This window comes from Lissotriton vulgaris, chromosome 4_1, assembly GCF_964263255.1.
Source record: "Lissotriton vulgaris chromosome 4_1, aLisVul1.2, whole genome shotgun sequence".
NCBI classification, from domain to species: Eukaryota; Metazoa; Chordata; class Amphibia; order Caudata; family Salamandridae; genus Lissotriton; species Lissotriton vulgaris.
Window position 1 is genome coordinate 1,681,448,148 of NC_141691.1, and position 18,976 is coordinate 1,681,467,123.

General features: G+C 43.1%; 1 protein-coding gene across 1 annotated transcript in view; it reads right to left on the reverse strand.

Annotated features, from left to right (window-relative positions):
* CNGB3 (cyclic nucleotide gated channel subunit beta 3) overlaps positions 1 to 18,976 on the reverse strand; it is a 673,231-nt gene that overhangs the window by 258,834 nt on the left and 395,421 nt on the right. Inside the window, exon 8 of the mRNA XM_086918038.1 lies at positions 6,334 to 6,456. Coding sequence (XP_086774164.1) covers positions 6,334 to 6,456 — 123 coding nt within the window. The remainder of the gene's footprint in view (positions 1 to 6,333; positions 6,457 to 18,976) is intronic.

Below are 18,976 nucleotides of genomic sequence, written 5' to 3' on the forward strand. Positions count from 1 at the left end.
ATAAGATTTCACGAAAGATTCCCAACTAGAGCTCTGTTCATATGGTAGGGAAATGTTGGGAACCTATACAAGATCGCATACCTGGGGATACATTCAGGGGGGCACATACTATGCCCCCCTGTGTGCATGCACCCCCAGTTCCTGCAGGGCATGGACTTGGCTGTCCATGCCCTGCAGTAATTTGCTTTGCCGTTCCCATTTCGGTGCCTTGTTTATAGGTACTGCCATGGGACAGCCTGTACTTTGAGATCTGCATGGTGCACATTCTTTGCAGCAGGTATTTTAACCCTCAGCGCTACCGTAAAACATCCACTAGAGAAAACTCTGAGCATCATTTTCACATATTTATTATTGCATGAAATTTACTGGAGGCAAGGAGCGTCGCAGCAGGTGCTTTTAAAACAATATTATACCTGCAAACACAGCGTTCAGCCACACATCCCCTTACATCCCAAAGTCAATAGCCGGGGCAGTGGCACTGGTCACAGAGCCCTAGAGCCGGCCCTGGCCCCGAAGCTGAGCCCTATTAAACCAAAGAAATGCAGCATGTCTACCAGGGACATCTTAAGGATTTTGAGGGCCCTGGGCCAAACCTCTTTTGGGGGCCCCTGCTCAGAACAGGCTTGAATTTATGATTGCATTTCAGCACGTTCATGCCCTCTTAGGCCAGGCCACTGACAGTATACAGGCGCAATTGTCCGAATTCTAAATGTATTTACATCTACTGTTCAGGGATAGTGATGTGTGTTATCAATATTGTAACAAATCAGCAGTTCACTAATATTACTGCAAATAATGCACTCCCATTTCTCATATATTTGATCCTATTGCGTTCTAAAAGAAACCTTTTTATGGATGTTGCATGTAAAATAAACATTTCTTTGCAGAATGGCTATACTAGACTCTCACACATCACCCACCTTAAAAATAAATTGAGGGATAATGGTATTCAAAACAATCCGTTTAGTGATTATTCAAGGTCATCACAGCAAGACTTTCAAGAGGCTCCCCTGAAAGGCTGGGGCCCTGGGCCAGAGTCCACTTTGGCTATGCCTTGAATCGTCTCCGAAGTCTCAGCCCTACCAAGTACCAAACATCAGGCGTTAGACTAGCTCATTCCAGTGTGGTGGTCCAGATCACTACACTGAAATGCAAAGTCACGCATAAAATCGCTTCTTTATCTGTCAAGGGTGCGCTAATAATCATGCACCAGACTGAGTAAAACTAAAGCTGGAGTCACAGTGCTCTGTGCGCACTGTCCCCTGCAGGCTTGGGGGCTGGATCAGAGCCTGCAGCTCTAAGCTGCTACAATGTAACAGAATATTCACTCTCATTAATTGATACATTCTTGACGCAGACAGGCAGCACTGCTCCCGCCATGTGTTGGGACGCAGGCAGTTATTTTATCAAATTAGACACCCATGGTGGGGCCCGACTCCACCAACGGTGGCTGAAACGAATATCCTGTGGGCTGCGGTACCCGCTGCAGTAGTTCGCTGTCATTTGAGACTTCAGTGAGTTAGTGTAAAAAGTGAGTTAGAATGAAACCATGTTTTCAAAACATGCAGGAGAGGTGTGGTGTTTGCGCACAGAGCTGTTAATCCCTAGTATGGCATGAAAACGCAAGTAATGACACCCAGCCGATGTATAATTACATTGCCTTCCCCGCACTAAGGCCTCTCTTTATTTTTATTTTTTTATAGCTCTTGCCTTGAATTGCTACCACGTCCGCTGCCACGCAGCCTCGAAATCCTGAAGGGCCTCGTGGTGCACTGCAGAGTAAACAGCAGGCCATCAGCCCAGTCCGATTAGTCCACCGATTACAGCACCAGTGGTGCTGCTAAAACCTCTAATAAAGAAGCTATGACCTGCGAATCGCTCTAGAATACTCAGCTGCCTTTCAGATTCCATGGTCAGAAGGGTGCTGGCTGTGGTGAATGTTGAATGAAGGTTGTGGGGTGTGGGGATTGGAGTCCCGCTTCTTTCAGGTTGGGGTGAACAGGCAGCCGAGTATAAACTAAGCAGACTGATTTGCATATAGCCTTGTCTGTACTGGGGTGGCAGAGTGGGCCAAAGAACGGTGATGGATTAAACCCAGATCTTTTGACTGGGTGTGAGTGTTTGTTTGATTGATTCAGATGCTCCGTCCATCACCACCGCCTTTTGTACCATTTATGGCGATTAGGCCAAATTAATGTAATTCATGTCAGCCAGTCAGATAATCTTTATTTGTTCGAAAGGACTGGATAAAACAAGTTACAAACAAATATCACACAATAAAATCACAAAGATAAGATTACTCAGTTACACATCATTTATTATCTTTCCATCGTGCCGTGACTGAGTCACAGCTCATTTTATCTCCTTAAACCCCTTGGCTGGGTAATAAAATTAAATATTGAGAAACAGATTGTAGGAAACTCACAGCGTTGTAAAAACAATAAACCTTCTTGAGGGGTTTTAAAACATTGCCCTACTAAAACTGGGCACACAAACCGAGTTCTAAAAGCTGTTTATAAAGTGCATATTAAGATAAACATATTGGTGGACTGTATGAACACTGAATGTCATGGATAGTGGGGTTATGAGGCAAACCATGTACCCGTAACGGGGAAAGCTACCAGGAAGTGAATCATTATTATTTGAATGCATGTTAAATAAAATTTGTGCTCTGGTTTCTTTATCCATAATAGGTAAGGCACCCTGCCTTCACAAGTTGATAAAGGGATATACCCTTTCCAGAGCTTTCTCAAGTCTCATCTTATCTCTATGGGCATAGTATGTGTACTTTACCAAAGCTTTAGTACGTGAGCCAATCTCGCTATTGTTCTCAAGAACACTAGTTAATCCTTAAATCATAAAGTGTATAGTTTATATACTTGATCCAAGGGATATCTAGCATATTAGTCTGTTTCAGACAATGCTCCAATCTTCCCCGAGTGAAGCTTAGCTCTGGTGAGGGGCAGATTTCACCCCACAACAAACTGGGTGCCATGGCTCTCTTATCTTCTATAAAATCGAGGCCCATTTCTTTGTGAATAATAAAACTTGCTGTGGATCTGGAAATTCCTAAAAGCCTTGCTAAAAACCTAATTCATTGCTACCTGAAGAGTCTTTACAAGGGTAGGTCCCCAACCGGCAAACTTTTATTTCTGTGTAGAATTATCAGTTCTTTTGGGAGATGTATCCTAACCTTTTTGCAAATCTGTACAAGGATTCACAGGCCGTCTCCAACGACTATGATTTTTGAAGAGCCAGACGGTCCCAATTCTAATTTGCACTAAACAGAATGCCAAAATAGCTCAAATCTATTGTTTTCTTCATTGGTGTATAGTCACCAAAAAACGTATTTTAGTGGAAGGTCTTATACCCACATATTAAAATGTAGGATTTATCATGCCATATAGTACTCCTTGCCACAAGATGCTACTTCCATCGGTGATCATCAAGATAAAGTCTTGAAATAAGTATCCTTTAGGTTCAACTTGACAAAGTGACCATGCAACATTCCCTATGAGAACAACTCCCTTACTCTTGGATTAGAAGTATAGAGAAAAAAACATGTGGGATACTCAAATATTTATCTCATTTTATGGCCAAAAGTAAGGTGCTTGCAAATACCTAACTTTTAGGACTGAGGCCTGGGGGCAAAATGGAAGTAGGAGATCTTGAGATACTTCTGCTTACATATGACTGTTTTGGGCACAATTGTAGTCTTAGGTGGAAGGGGTAGGCAATGTTGCTCTGAATGTACTACAATGTTAAACTATGCCCTAGTGAAAATTCACAAACTAGTCATAACATCTGTTGCCTCTAAAATAATACTGTGATTCTATTTTGATAAAAAAATATTTATGAGGGGGGTATTGCCCCTTCTACACCCATGTGTTATGTGTATTATTTAAAGAGGACTAACACTAGTAAGGGTATTCTGGTGCTGAGCATGTGTGTGTGCCTAGCCATGTCAACGTAGCCTGGTTAATTGAAAAGTCAGGTCTTTAGCTTCTTGCGGATCTTGTGAGGCTAAAGCCAACTTATCTCTTTACAAATTTGAACACCAACCTCTGGGGGTCAGGTAACTAGTTAACATGGAGGAGTCTCATTTGTTATTGGAATTAACTAGACAAATCACTCCACCAACTAAGAACGGCCATGAACCATTACCCACAGAATCAAGAAAGAGCTATCAATCTGTTAAATTCTTTCCGTGTCCGTGCACAGTTTCCTATGTGAAAACCAATCTGGAGTTTGCAGAGTGATGGAAGGTTTACTCCATGTTCTCCATTTAATTGAATGGTTTAACATTATGCATCCTCTTCACCAGGAAAAGGCTCATGTGAGGCAGGTTGAAATTCTGAGGAGGCTTGTAGCTTTCTCTCTGAAGATAGAGTCATGTTAGCATTTTCACCGAAATATATTGTTTGGTGCTCACGTAGATGGAGGTCCTCTGGTTTTAAAGCAATGCCTCTCTTAGGGCCTCAAAAGGTAACTAAAAAATGTGGATAACTTTGTCAAGCAAGTCATCTTGGAATGTGTACAATATGCCATTGAACCCCTTCTTTGGATTTGTTCCAGTTTTAACAGGATGTTATTGACCTCTAGATCTAAAACATGTGTCTTCTAAACGTTAGAGACTATGATGGGGCAAGAGCATACAGCCTTCACATAATGTTGGGCAGACTCCTTGAAAACTTGAGAGATATTGACTCCACTGAGATTCCAGAAGTCATGAAGACCATAGTGTGTTTGGGATCCTGATAAACTTTGTTTGCTTGATTACAAAACCTAGAGGATCTATGAACTTACAACGGCCCTCATGTCCAGACCCAAGCCTTCCTTGACCATTAACAGCAACTTGTTTAACTATGTTATAATTCTAAGAAGGCCCACATTTCAGGGAGGCTAAAAGGAAGGCAACTGTACTTCCACAGCTCATCATGCATGTAGATCTACAGCCTATAGACAGTGCTCCACCACGAATTAGAGTACAAATCCAAGGATCTTTCAAGTACAGTTTCACAAGTCATAATTAAGATGCCACCTGGAAGAAAACTACCCTTCTTTTAAAAAGGTTGTACACTAGAAAACTGCTTTGTTTCCTCAAGGTTTTTACCAGGAGATATGCTTCACCTGTTTTCAGGCCACACCCATGATGTTTGATATATTTGGTCTTGTAGAAAAGGAAATCATTCTTACTGCACACATCTCTTGTGATGAGAGTAACTCCACTTAAGCTTTGCACACACAAACTTGCAGAACCAACAACACCTCTATTGAAAATCATGTGAATAAGGACATCGAAAAAACGTGAATGATCCCAATAACAGCTTGCAAAACCAAAGGTTTACGGGTATGACAGCTGGATTATAAACTATGAAAATTGGTAAAGGTCTCAGAGCGTCTCACTGAGGGATAGCAGAAAAGACTGAAAAGCAGAGTTTGTACCTGTTTCAGGCATGATTGTTTTCAGAGGATGGTGCAAGGAGGGGATGATGTAAACTTCTGCCCTAGTGTATGGTTAATCTTAGTAGCCTCGGAAATATGCTCTGAACAGCCACTTGGTCTTGTTTAGATGGAGGTAGTCTTGGTTGGGGATACTACCAATAGACTCACTCCTATGAGTGGAAATTCTGAATGGTATCCATGGTAGAAAAGTAGCCTGCCTCCACCTTTTACAATTCATGAAATATTGTACGTTCTGCCTTCTTTATACCTGGAATGAATCACGGAAAAGTTTGTCTTCTGTGCCAGAACTTGATTTCTTGGACAACTTCGCTGTGGCTTTTTGGTCGCGCACTGCATCTCTGATGTTGGCATTGCTTAAGAAATATATTATTTATTTTATCCATTAACTAACCCCATTTTGCTTAATGCAAAAACAACAAGGTGAATGATGAAATGCTTGCATTAATCTCAACTACTGGCAATTGCTCAGGCTGCATTCCAGCCCATCATTTTCCCCCCACCATGCTACCTCAGTTTGGACCCAGCCATATGCAAATCAGTCTTCCCACTGTTCCTCATGGGAACAGTCCAACCTGAGCTGCCAGGCCATGGCCTCCCTGAACCGGAACACAAGAAACCCATTATGAGAAAATAGAAATGTCACTCATTGTAGAAATGTAGGAAAATATTAGTAACACTCATGTAATATTTTGTTATTAAAATCGTATTTGGAATTAGGGCTTGAAGGTATTGGAAAGAATAAGGAATGAATCGATGCCAAGCAGCTCAATCCTGTCATGGACCTTATATCAGATATGGCAATAGCCCACACAGGTACAAACATCTTATTTATATAACTATGGGCTGCTCAGAGACTGAGGTACTTACATGTTTCCATTGCCATCATATACCCACTTGGTGCTGCCAAGACCTTCATAGGCTGATGCCATATAGTAAATGCATGCATTAATATGTAGGATAAACAACAGATATCCAGTTGTACGAACCACTCTGAAAAACAAAATGTAATATTTTTGTCACTATATATCCTTCAGTGGAAATCCCTGTGCAAAAATTAGTTTATAAAGGAAATATAAATATGCCCTCCATGTATAATCCGGCACAAAGAGGAGTCTGTGCCCAAATCATTACGTATTGTGTAATAATTCTCACCCACAATTTTCCTCTGACATATTGTGCCAACAAAGTTCCATAGAAATGTAACCAGGAGGGGGTGGAGGAAATGGAAAGCATGAGGATTATAGAACTAAAAATACCATATCTACATTTCTGCCTTTTTCCCAGGGCAGAAACGTGTATCCTGAGGCTTTGCCACACCCGGAAAGTACTAGCTTGGGCCGGTTTGGCTTTTAAGTGTCCTTCTTGGGCTGTCTTTCAGGCTCAGCCTTTGTCTAAAGTAATGCTCCTAATAGCAGGACTGTCTCCGGGATGACCTGCCAGCCACACCTGCTAGTGTTCACAAAGCAATACAAATGACTGACCCCTCTCAAACTCTGAACACAGGAATTGCAGCTCCACCCTTCCCCTTCACCAAATACCAGTCTCAGGAAGACTAATCAGCAACCCTTTGAATTTAAATCAGTAAAGGGAAACCAGTCTCTTCTTTCCCCTCTTCAGTGGCTAGGTTCCGTCTCTCTAGTTCCAAAAATGTCAGCAATACGGTTCTAATGTCTGTGAAAAGTATCTCTCCTTCATCTTTAGCACATGAATAGGCCAGGGGGTTCCAAAATGGAACCGGTAGGCCTTTGTCACCTTTTTGCGCTCAGATACTCTCTAATGTGTGTTCAGGATCAGCTCAAGTGTTATACCTGAATTCCTTGGTGTGGGATTCTCCCAAAGCAATTACCTTCCCTCCTCATGTTTTGCTGAATTTCTTTTGTAGGCTTTAGGGTGTTGTGCACTTTACCACTGCTCATGTGATTGTGCTCTCTCCTTCACACATGATACATTATGCCTAAACCTAAATGGCACTTTCTAATTTACTTGCTAGTCTTTCCTAAATGGCACAACATGCATCAAAGTCCTGTAAATTAAGTGCTACAAGTGGGCCTGCAGCACCCATTGGGCCACCCACTAAATTAGCCTATTAAAAACTTGTCTCAAGCCTGCTAATGCAGTCTGTAGTGCCGTTTTTTGAACTGTCATTTCGACCTGGCAAAATAAACCTTTTGCTGGACTTAAATCTTCCTTTTTAATACTTATTATCACACATGAGGTAGGCCCTAAGGCCTCATAGGGCAAGGTGTAATTTATTTATTAGTTTGACATGTGGGTTTAAGGTTTACATGTCCGCAAGTGAAGAAATCCTAAAGTAATTTTTCACTGCTGTATGGCATATATTTCCTATTGACTAACTCTTGGTTACCTTATTACAGTTAATAAGTGCTAACTTTGTATTAGGAGAAGATTAAGATATACTGGCACATGCATCAATGTAGGCTTTTGCTATTCCTAAATAGCGATTTTTAAGGAATCACTATTTAAGAATCGCAAAAGCCTATGCATGTAGGAATCGCTATAAAAATAGCGGTTCCTAAACATTCCTTAATTGCTACTCACAAATTGCTAATCGCAATTAAGGAATGCTGTCCCATTAATTCCTATGGACCTACAGGCCCATAGGAATGAAGTGGAGATTGCATGAGCAATTTGGGAGTATCAGTAGGTACTCGCAAATTGCTCATGCAATTTCAAGGGTGCAAGGGTGTCAACATGACACCTTGATGCACCCCTGAAATTGATCTCTGCACATATATTGCACACACACATGCCCTAAGGGCATGTGTGTGCGCAACATGAAACTTTGAAAAATGCACAACAGTGCATTTTTCAAAGTTTTAGCAAATTACCATGAAGTTCAACTTCATGGTAATTTGCTACTCCTGTTAGCGAAATCGCTAATTTTTTAACTTTCATGCATTGCATTTCAGGAATCTCAATTTGGGATTCCTTAAATGCAATCGCAATTTAAGGAATCACAATTTAGAGATTCCTTAAATTGTGATTTTTGCATTTGGGATGATGCATCCCAAATGCAAAAATACCGGTGGCAAAGGGGCGGATTCTGAGAATCTGCCCGTTTGCGACCAGTATTTGGTTTGATGCATGGGGCCCATAGTGTTAACTGTAATTAAAAATACTTATTAATGGTAAAGTCAGATTTAAGTTAGAATTCTGAAAATGCCACTATTAGAAAGTTTTAACCAACAAACAACACGCCAATACTGACTCTGAAACTGATAACTTACATTTTTGTTCATGGTCAGTGTATTTAATAACAGTGATCCCTTTTAATTGATTCTACTGTTTGCCTTACAGTAATTTACAAAAAAATATAATTTATACAAACCACATTTCAATATACAAAACAAACAATGTAAAACATCTCAACTCTGTTCAGTGCATTGCATTGTCAACTGCCCCACACATAACAAAATACAATTATGAAGACAAATTATTACAAGGCAACATATAACACAAATAAAACAGTTCTGAATTGTCCAGGTGGAAATGTTCTTAATCTTCCACTATTACTACCAAATATTTCCTAATAAATGGGCTAGCTCAACCACAGTGCCAAGCTGATTAGGAACAAAGGAGTTGCCTTTAATTGCTCAATATCATCCTCCTCCGTTCTAAACACTTATTAATATCATGCACTTTCAGCTGAGAATGGGTCAACAAATTTCGAAAGCTTCTCATTTTACAGGTTCCTATCAGGACTCACAGCTGACATAAACTGAAAGAAATGATGCAAACATGAATAACTCTGAATGGGAAGGTTGACTGAATCCTAAATAATCTAAGCACCACTCAATTTATCTCATGTCTATTCCAAACAAATGCCATGAGCATCCAAATGCACCACTTAATGCACCCATTGGACCTGCAATAACAAAACACCACATATTACTTCGCCATATCCAACCGTGCTCAAATGAGTTTACAACGTGGTCTCAATCTGGTTCCAACTTACTCACAACAAGTTTGGTTCTTCTTTAAACATCAGTGAATATCTATCCATGGGTTCCATTTGTTAGAAAAGAAGAAATCCATTCACCAATAGCTGAACACTTCTATAATCTGGAATGCAAAAATAAACTGTTCTCTCTCCTTGTCTATTGCAGAAACTCATAAGCAACTGCCTTATCCACTCAAGCGGTGTTTAAATGATAATTTTCTTTGCTTCTGTTGCGCATGTATTGTGCAGGTCTGTGACACCCTGTCATAGCACGCATAGAAACTGCAGTTAACCTCTACTTCCGTGTTAAAAGGGGTAGAGAAAGTGCTTCCATAACAAATTGAAGTGGGAGGCCTGCTGAAATTCCAACTTCATTGGTGCATAGGGTAATGGCACTGGATTGGTACATTTATCCATATAGATACTTTCAACCAGTCTGTGTCGGGTCACCTCACCAAACCTGTACAATATCATAAAATACTTGTGCTTTTAATCGTGCCAGCATATGTTCTTAGTAGAATACCCCCGTTGACTCAGTTTCTTAACTTGGCGTGTGAGCCCGGCTGCCAGACACCTACAGATGCGGCTTACGCTACTTACTAGGTCAAAGGTTCGATAATGTCTTTCTGCAATCAACTGGCAGAGCAGAAGAACGATGGCCAGAATCAGAGCATTATGTTCAGCTGCAAGGCACTCTAATTCATAACACGTTGTATACAGCTGTGCTGTCTGGCCATCATTTCCTTACTATACTTTGTCATGGTGCAAGTTGGTGGTTGGTTACATCGTCGGTTCGACGTCGAATCAAAGAGAGTAAAGTAAGAAGGAGTCCGCCGCTCGGCTGGGTGGGCCCTTAGTTAAATAAAGTTTTTAGGTTTCGACTATTATCATTCGCTTGCGAATGTAATAGGCGAACATTCAAGGGCTCGATCCACTCGTCAAACCACTGCGGTTTCTTCACAGTGCATGTGAGTCACGTGACCACAAAAGCGGGTCAAGTGACCACACACGCACGCGCATCTCCCTAATCCGCAAACAGAATTCATTCAAAAACACAGAAACCCCCGCCCCCATCTGACTTCCCTCCGCGCATCTGCCTGCCACACTTCTCCTCCCCACCAGGCTCTCCCGCCCCCATCCGGCTTCCCTCCGGCCATTTGCCAGGAGCTCTCCCCCGCCCGCAGCTTGTTGTCTTTGCCACTTCTTGTTTTCTTTTCCTGTTTCTTGTTTCCTTTGAAGCCCCTGGGACACCGTGCTGCCAGGCGAGAGAAACGTGTTACATGTTTTCCAGACAAAAGTGTTCTTCTTATAGAATGACCTCGTACTGTGATTGTTTAGTGAATGTTGTAAAAAGAAGCAAAGTGCGCCAAATACGTCTCCATCTGCTGACGTGAGCGTTTACAACGCACTGAAATCCCAAAAGTTGCATGGAGACTCTTGACAGCTTCGCTTTTTGATGAAACGATAGTGCCTGAAATAGCCACAGTTTGGGACAGTCCCGCTGTGTGTTAGAAGGTTAAATCCCCGGCGCCCAGCTCAGCGGTTCTATGGAGTGAGCAAGCCTCCAACACAACTGTGAATACATGATCAGTGCGTGGACGGAGAGTTCTAGAGAAGTTACCACACGCGCTTGCTAAAAATAAAAAAAACACGAGCAGCAGCACACATAACAAAAACGTGTTAAGCAGCTTTCTCCACTGTTACGGTGGCGCCGAGTGTCTTGTTTAGTGTTACCCAACTCAATGGTACTCAGTTTATCGACTTATGAAGGATAGCATACTGAGTCGAACCGCCGAGATGTTTGTCCATACGGTCTAACACAGACAAATAAAAAGGTTGCATTAATCCACTGAGCAAGGAGGCCGAGCCTTACCTACTTGTCTCACAGTGTGCACCCAGAAGCTGCCTACAGCACAACAAAAGCACTCATATGCTAACCGGTACATGTAAATATATATTGTGTGTACGCGTTTAATCTGTATATGTAGCCATTTCTCCATAGTTTTAACTACTTGTGATGTTTTGGTATTTCAGTGGGGCGTTTACTAATAAACAGTGAAGGCACCAGTAAATCTTGGGGTACCTTATACCTGCTCCAGGGCATACTTTGACGTACAAGACCCTGTCGGAAAGTGACCTCATTCTATGAATCGATTTATGCAAACTATGCAGCGGGTCTCTGAAGTCGTGCTTTTCATGGCTCAAACAGCTCGGTTTATTTCATTGGTTTTGGCATGCATGGCCCAAGCGAGGGCTTGAATTCATTCTTTGCTCTCAGGACGCAGACTCCGTGGAGTTCAGAAAGGCGAAGGTCCCATGCAGATTGATATGTGCTGGTGATAACGCATCTCTGCTCTCTCGCAGACAGCGCTGGCCTTGCAATTATAACCCCCCACCCCATGTCCCAGAGAAGTGCCTGAGGCTGCTTGTAATGACTGAACTTGTGCGTGCCATATTATAAGGAATTCCCGCTGTAGAGCTAATTGTGGTTTTTACACAAACACAAGTGAATTTACACCTAGTTTCTATTTAGCCACATGGAACATCATTGACCCATGTCCCAGAGAAGTGCCTGCTTGTAATGACTGAACTTGTGCGTGCCTTATTTATTATAAGGAGTTCCCGCTGTAGAGCTAATTGTGGTTTTTACACAAGTGAATAAATTTACACTGAGGTTCTATTTAGCCACATGGAGAGATGTGCCTGCCTGTAATGACTGGACTTGTGCGTGCCGTATTTATTATAAGGAGTTTCCACTGTAGAGCTAATTGTGGTTTTTCACACGAGTGAATTAATTTACACTGAGGTTCTATTTAGCCACATGGAGAGAAGTGCCTGCCTGTAATGACTGAACTTGTGCGTGCCGTATTTATTATAAGGAGTTCCCGCTGTAGAGCTAATTGTGGTTTTTACACGAGTTAATTAATTTACACCGAGGTTCTATTTAGCCACATGGAGAGAAGTGCCTGCCTGTAATGACTGAACTTGTGCGTGCCGTATTTATTATAAGGAGTTTCCGCTGTAGAGCTAATTGTGGTTTTTCACACAAGTGAATTTACACCGAGGTTCTATTTAGCCACATGGAACATGTATGTGAACAGGACACTCTTTTGCTCTCTTTATTTTTGCGGTGGTCATTTTTGTTTTGAAATAGCAAAAATGGATGTTCTCGGGATCTCATTTAGACAACAAAATATGGACATTGAGTTTTTTACGGACGCAAAACAAGCCTGACTGTTACAAAGAAATGCAGTCCTGCATCACCCTCTTACAAATGTATGTGGTACTAAATGGCACCACCTGAAAATTAGCAGAGAATCACAAATATACAAACAACTGGGGGAGTTGACATAACCGCCACACACACCCTGCTGCGAACCCCTCGAGCACAGAGCAATGCCTCGTGATCATATCATATGCAACGTAGAGCCATATAAACAACACACCAGAATAGCTTTGTAGTGCAAAGGACGTGGACGGGTCGTCCTCTGTACTCAAAAAGAAAAGGTCAGTGGTCGTCCTCGTACTTGAAAAGAAAATGTTTCGGGTGAAAATACCACAAAGTATTAAAAATAAAAACAAAATCCTGATGCGAGGGAAATGGTTCATTATTTTCTATATTGCGTAACGCCACCACGCACAGCTAGCTTGCTGACATCACAGCAAAATAAAATGAAAGCAGACTCCACTACTGGTGCGATCTGCTTTAGCTTTTGTTCTATGCCAGGGGCCCAGGGGACATAACTCTCCCACGTCCTCTTTCCAGCATTTTTTCTACGAGTTGATCCCCGTTTAAACATAATTTTGCACACACTTGGAAGAAGTGTGAAACCCTGTTAGTCAAATAAAACAACAGATTTAAACAAATGGGCTCTTATTTATTATTGTTCCCACGGGCGCTTGGGAATTCAACGTAAATTAAAGATGTGCCCTTGGGGTTTAAAAATTGTCTGTAAATGAATGGTGCATTTTTCCGCCATGCTTTGTCAATCGCGCAGTGATGAGCCCTGCTAAACAATAGAGGTAGTTGTGTTAGAGTGAAATGAATGACTCATAGATGTAACGGTTATGACTGAGCTCCCCATTATATTTCACATATTCAAAATCAGCAGCAGTAGGAATCATGTGTAGCTGGCAAACTGGAGTTTTAGACCAGGGACTAGATCAGTGCGTTTAACCAAGTTTCCAAACACAAAAGATTTTTTTAATGCAATGTTAATTTTATGCTAAGTGTAATACGTTTGTTTGCGCTGTATGGTCGCACCATTTTTAGGTCTCGTAGAGAGACCTATAGCGGTGAAACCGAAAAGTTACACATTAAAGTGAACTCTCCCAAAGAGGATTTTCACGAGTGCATGTGCTCTCGTGCACGAGCGTGCCCGAGCCTTCCTCCTGCCAGCAGCATTTCTCCTCTCCTAACCATTTGCTCCTGTGCTTCCCCGCCCACTGCGTCACACTTCATCCGCCAGGCCGTGACTCGCATTCTCCGAGAGCTTCAAAGCTCCCCTGGGCTTCTTCCTAGATCAGGATTATGCATGCCGCTCCCCCTTGTTAATTCCTTCTCGTTTTGCCTCTCTCTTTCGCAGACTCCCTTGGCCTACCTCCTCTGTCTCTCTGCCTGTGCTCTCCTTTTCTATCCATCTCTCAATCCCTCCCATTTTCTATCTCTGCCTGTCTCTCTCTGTTTCCTCCCACTCTCTGTCTCCATCCCTACCACCCCTCTCTCTCCCTGAGTGTCCTCCCCTCGCCTCGCTCATTGTTGCTTCTTTTGCAGCCATTCTGTAAATCCCTCATTGATTTCCCGCTACCTCAACTTGTCCTCTTGAAACCCTTCTCATGTGCGCCTTTTAAAACCTCTCATGTCCCCCCCGCACTCCACCTCTCCTTCCCTTGCACTCCCCTCTCTTTGTTATTCTTGATTAAAATGTAAATGCATTTCATGCAGCAGCGAAAAAGCACCTTGTTTACAGAGTACTTCTAGTAAGTGATAGCTCACAATGTCCCACTTTGATAGCTGCGTCTAAAGTTTCTCACTCTGCACCTCTTGTAAATGCCCCCTGTCAGATGTCGAATCTCAAATGCCATCGCATATAGGTGACCCCCTCTGTCTGATGTCACATGCTTCAATGCCTCTTATAAACAGCCCCGATGGTCCAATTGGACACCCTCTCTAATATGTCCGTTTTAATTTCTCACAATGGAATTTACAAATATCCACAGATGCTTCTTGCTTGCCAACTGGAATAACTGTCTGATGTCACGTATTCACGCCACTCCTTTTAAATGGTACCCAACGTCGTATGCTTACCCTACATTTAATAAGCTGTGCCAAATGGTTATGCAGCTTCTACAGCTTTTATTAACTTTTCGCTGTGAAGTCATACACTTACACAGTATTCGTATGTACTTGTGAGACGCCGCATATCTTCTATGTAAATCACTCTGTTCCAGCCAGGAAAAGGCAACGTTCTGAAGAAGCATCTTAACTACAGGCTGCTGCAATCAGACCCCCTGGGTCGCAATTGTTAGCTGCCTGCCATCCATACATCATGTTTGGAATTCACAATGATCAAAGTGCTCTCCTGTAACACTAGTGTGCATAGTTGATTTCACACAATCTCTGTTAATCTCAGCAGAGCGTTTTTGACTTGGTTCATGTACACAAATAGCCTACTTCTGCTGCTGCACCAGGTATGACTATCTTGCCACAGCCAAACCTATCTGCCATCAGTCTTCCTTTAACATCTAACCCATGTTTAACAATCTTTCAAAAAAAAACATAACATACAGCCTAACACTGGCTGCTTGGCTATAATTCGTAATCCATAAGCATCAAACTATTTTATAAGTAACTGACTCAGTCCTAGCCTTACCAGCCCTTCACACCAAAATGCACTCTGACAGGCATCTGTTGCTTCCCCAGCGTCTCGGCCTCACTGCTCCTCCCCCCTAATTACATCCCGCTTTCACTTGAAAGGGACCGCCAATGCATGTTTCATTAGCTCCCCATCTCTCATTCTGTCATCCTCCCCCTCGTCCCTCCCCCCCACGGGGTCTCTTCTTTCCTTTTAAGAAGGCCCGCAGTTCACTAATGGAAATGTGGCATTGCATGGAATTGTAAACATTTTGTGTGTGCGCGCGCACACACCACTGAGATGTGCATCTTTGTATTGCAGAAATAAGCAGCAGATTTAGGGCATTGTTTCTGCAAAATAAGAAATTCCAATGGCAGTCTGACTTCATTATGTTTCTTGCGGGAGCCCCTTCTTTGGTTATGCCGCTCGGATTTCCCCAATATCTTGCACTCACAATCAGCAGGTTGCTTGTCAGAATGGTGTTATAAAGAATAACATTATCCCGGGCCAATAGAGAAGAACCTTCAGATAGTTTAATATGCAATTTGGCGGTATGAAAATTAACAAGGATAATCTTGTACAAAGGTACACCACATATTTGTACGCAAACAGACCTACAATAATACTCACATGCGTGGGAATGCGCACATCAAGGCACAGGCTCATGCATGAGCACAGGTGCCTAAATAATTACATACATGCAAATAGACACGCACTCACATTTCTATAAACATGCACATTCATACATGCAGTCTCATATGCATACATGCATTTCCATACCAAACACACATGCAAGCCCACTCTGCACAATCACACGTGCACCCTCACAAACAGCCTTCTTCCTGTTCCTTCCTAAAACACAGCTTATTTTTGTTAATGGCTTTTTTATATGCGTGTCTGTGGTGTTAAAAATGTCAGCATAGCATTCCCCATAGCTCCCCGTGACCCCCTCCCTCCCTCTTCTCTCCTCGCTCCTTGTGCTCCCTCCTTCCACTCAGCATTGAACATATGCCCCGGTGCCTTCAGAGGAAACCACGACTCTTCAATCTTTTTAGAACAAAGTCCGCTCATCTCATTCTACCTCTCCCTCCCTCCCCCCACCCTGTGTTGGTCCGTCACCTCTTGCTTTCGGAGACAGTTATATGGCTGCAATAAAGCACAGCAGCAATGCACCCTTCTCAGCTCTTCACAGCGCACTCTCTAGCTGTGCTGTGACAAAAGGAGAAGGAAGGGCCCTCAGCCCAACCCCAGGGGGCAGCCACTTATCCTGATAGAGGGGCACTTACTGGGCAATAGTATCTACGTCCCAAGGGGATTTACAGAAATGAGGATTTAATGGCAGATAAGCACATGCAGCCTGCCAATTTCCGGTCCAATTGGACATCCAGGCCCCATATAGGTACAAAGCTTTAGCGCACAAAGCTAGAAACTACTGCACAGGCCAACTAGATATGGCAGGGGCCACATTTTTATTCGTTCAACCTTTCCGTTCGCTTCCTGCCCTACCTGTTACGAAAACATAGCCTCCCTGCCTGTGAGAGTGTGTGAACATAATGTGATTCTCTTGTAAAGCACTCTAATGCCCTTGAAGGAAGTTGGCGCTACATAGAGCAGCTATATATATATATATATATATATATATATATATATATATATATATATATATATATATATATATATATATATATACAATTTTATATATATATATATATATATATATATATTTTATATATATATATATATATATATATATATATATATATATATATATATATATATATATATATATAAAATTGTATTATTAAAAAGTAAAACCACAATAACCAGTTTGTAGCTGGAATGCCAGAATTGGAACACCTCACATCTACAATTGGGACAGTAGCAGAATTCCACTATATGGTTGACTGGTAATGCGTGACAACGTCAGCCTGGCTTTAAGCCAGCAGCAAGTTGAGGTCTATGACTTGCAGTTTTACTTTTAAAATAACCAGTTTGCTAAAATATTGAAAGGTCTGACTGAAAGTGCCATTTACAGCTTTTCGGCTATCACCGGACCAACCATGTTCCTGAATTAAAGGGTGTTCTCCTTTAATTCTAGACACATCTTCAGCGCCTGGATACCCTACTGGGTGATTAGCCGCTATGCAAGTCTTGAATAATTGATTGTAAATAGCTTCTCTTTAATCCCCCCTCCTGAAGTTACATGCTTATTACTTGATGGCTAGAGGAAACATTAACTTTTCACTAAGTATAACCTGTAACCGGTCAGCCGGTCCGTCCCAGAATCTTTCATTTTTTCTTTTTTATTTACATAGCACCTACTACCTCCCTGACGAGGCGATACATTTGGAAACTGTACTTTCGTCTCCATATTTCTACAGCATATGGCCTGGGCAGACCAAACCTCGCAACAGGGGAAGCATGCATGGCTTAGAACTGCATTAAAAATGCTAATACTCCCAAAGTAGAACGATAGTTCAGTAGGAGAATGTGCCAGCAGCAGAGAGCTGCGTGCCACCTTCAGCTACGCACTTTACCGCCCTCACTCTACCACCCTCACTGTACCACTCTACCGCCCTCACTCTACCACTCGACCTCCCTCACTCTACCACTCTACCGCCCTCACTTTACCACTCTATCGCCCTCACTCTACCACCCTCACTCTACCATTCTCACTCTACCACTCTACCGCCCTCACTCTGCCTCTCTACCGCCCTCACACCCTCATTCTACCACCCTCACTCTACCACTCTACTGCCCTCACTCTACCACTCTAACGCCCCTATTCTACCGCCCCCACTCTACCACTCTACCGCCCTCACTCTATCGCCCTCACTCTACCACTGTACTGCCCTTACTCTACCACCCTCACTCTACCGTCCTCACTCTACCACTCTACCGCCCTCACTCTACCACCCTCACTCTACCACCCTCACTCTACCGCCCTTACTCTACCACTCTCCTGCCCTCACACTACCGCCCTAACTCTACCACTCTACCGCCCTCACTCTACTGTCCTCACTCTACCACTCTACCACTCTACCCCCCTCACTCTACCACTGTACTGCCCTCACTTGACTGCCCTCACTCTACCACCATACTGCCCTCACTATTCCACTCTACCGCCCTCACTCTACTGCCCTCACTCTACCATTCTAACGCCCTCACTCTACTGCCCTCACTCTACCACTCTACCGCCCTCACTCTACCACTGTACTGCCCTCACTCTACCACCCTCACTCTACCGCCCTCGCTCTACCACTCTACCGCCCTGACCCTACCACCCTCACTCTACCACTCTACCGCCCTCACTCTACCACTCTACCGCCCTCACTCTATCACTCTACTGCCCTCAATCTAAAAGGCTCACTCTACCGATCTACCGCCCTCATTCTACCGCCCTCACTCTACCACCCTCACTCTACCGCTCAACCACCCTCACTCTACCACTCTACCGCCCTTGCTCTACCACTCTACCGCCGTCACTCCACCACCCTCACTCTACCACTCTACTGCCCTCACTCTACCGCCCTCACTCTACCACTCTACTGCCCTCACTCTACCACTCGATCGCCCTCACTCTACCGCCCTCACTCTACCACTCTACCGCCCTCACTCTACCACTCTACCGCCCTCACTCTACCACTCCACCGCCCTCACTCAACCACTCTACCTCCTCATGCCCTCACTCTAC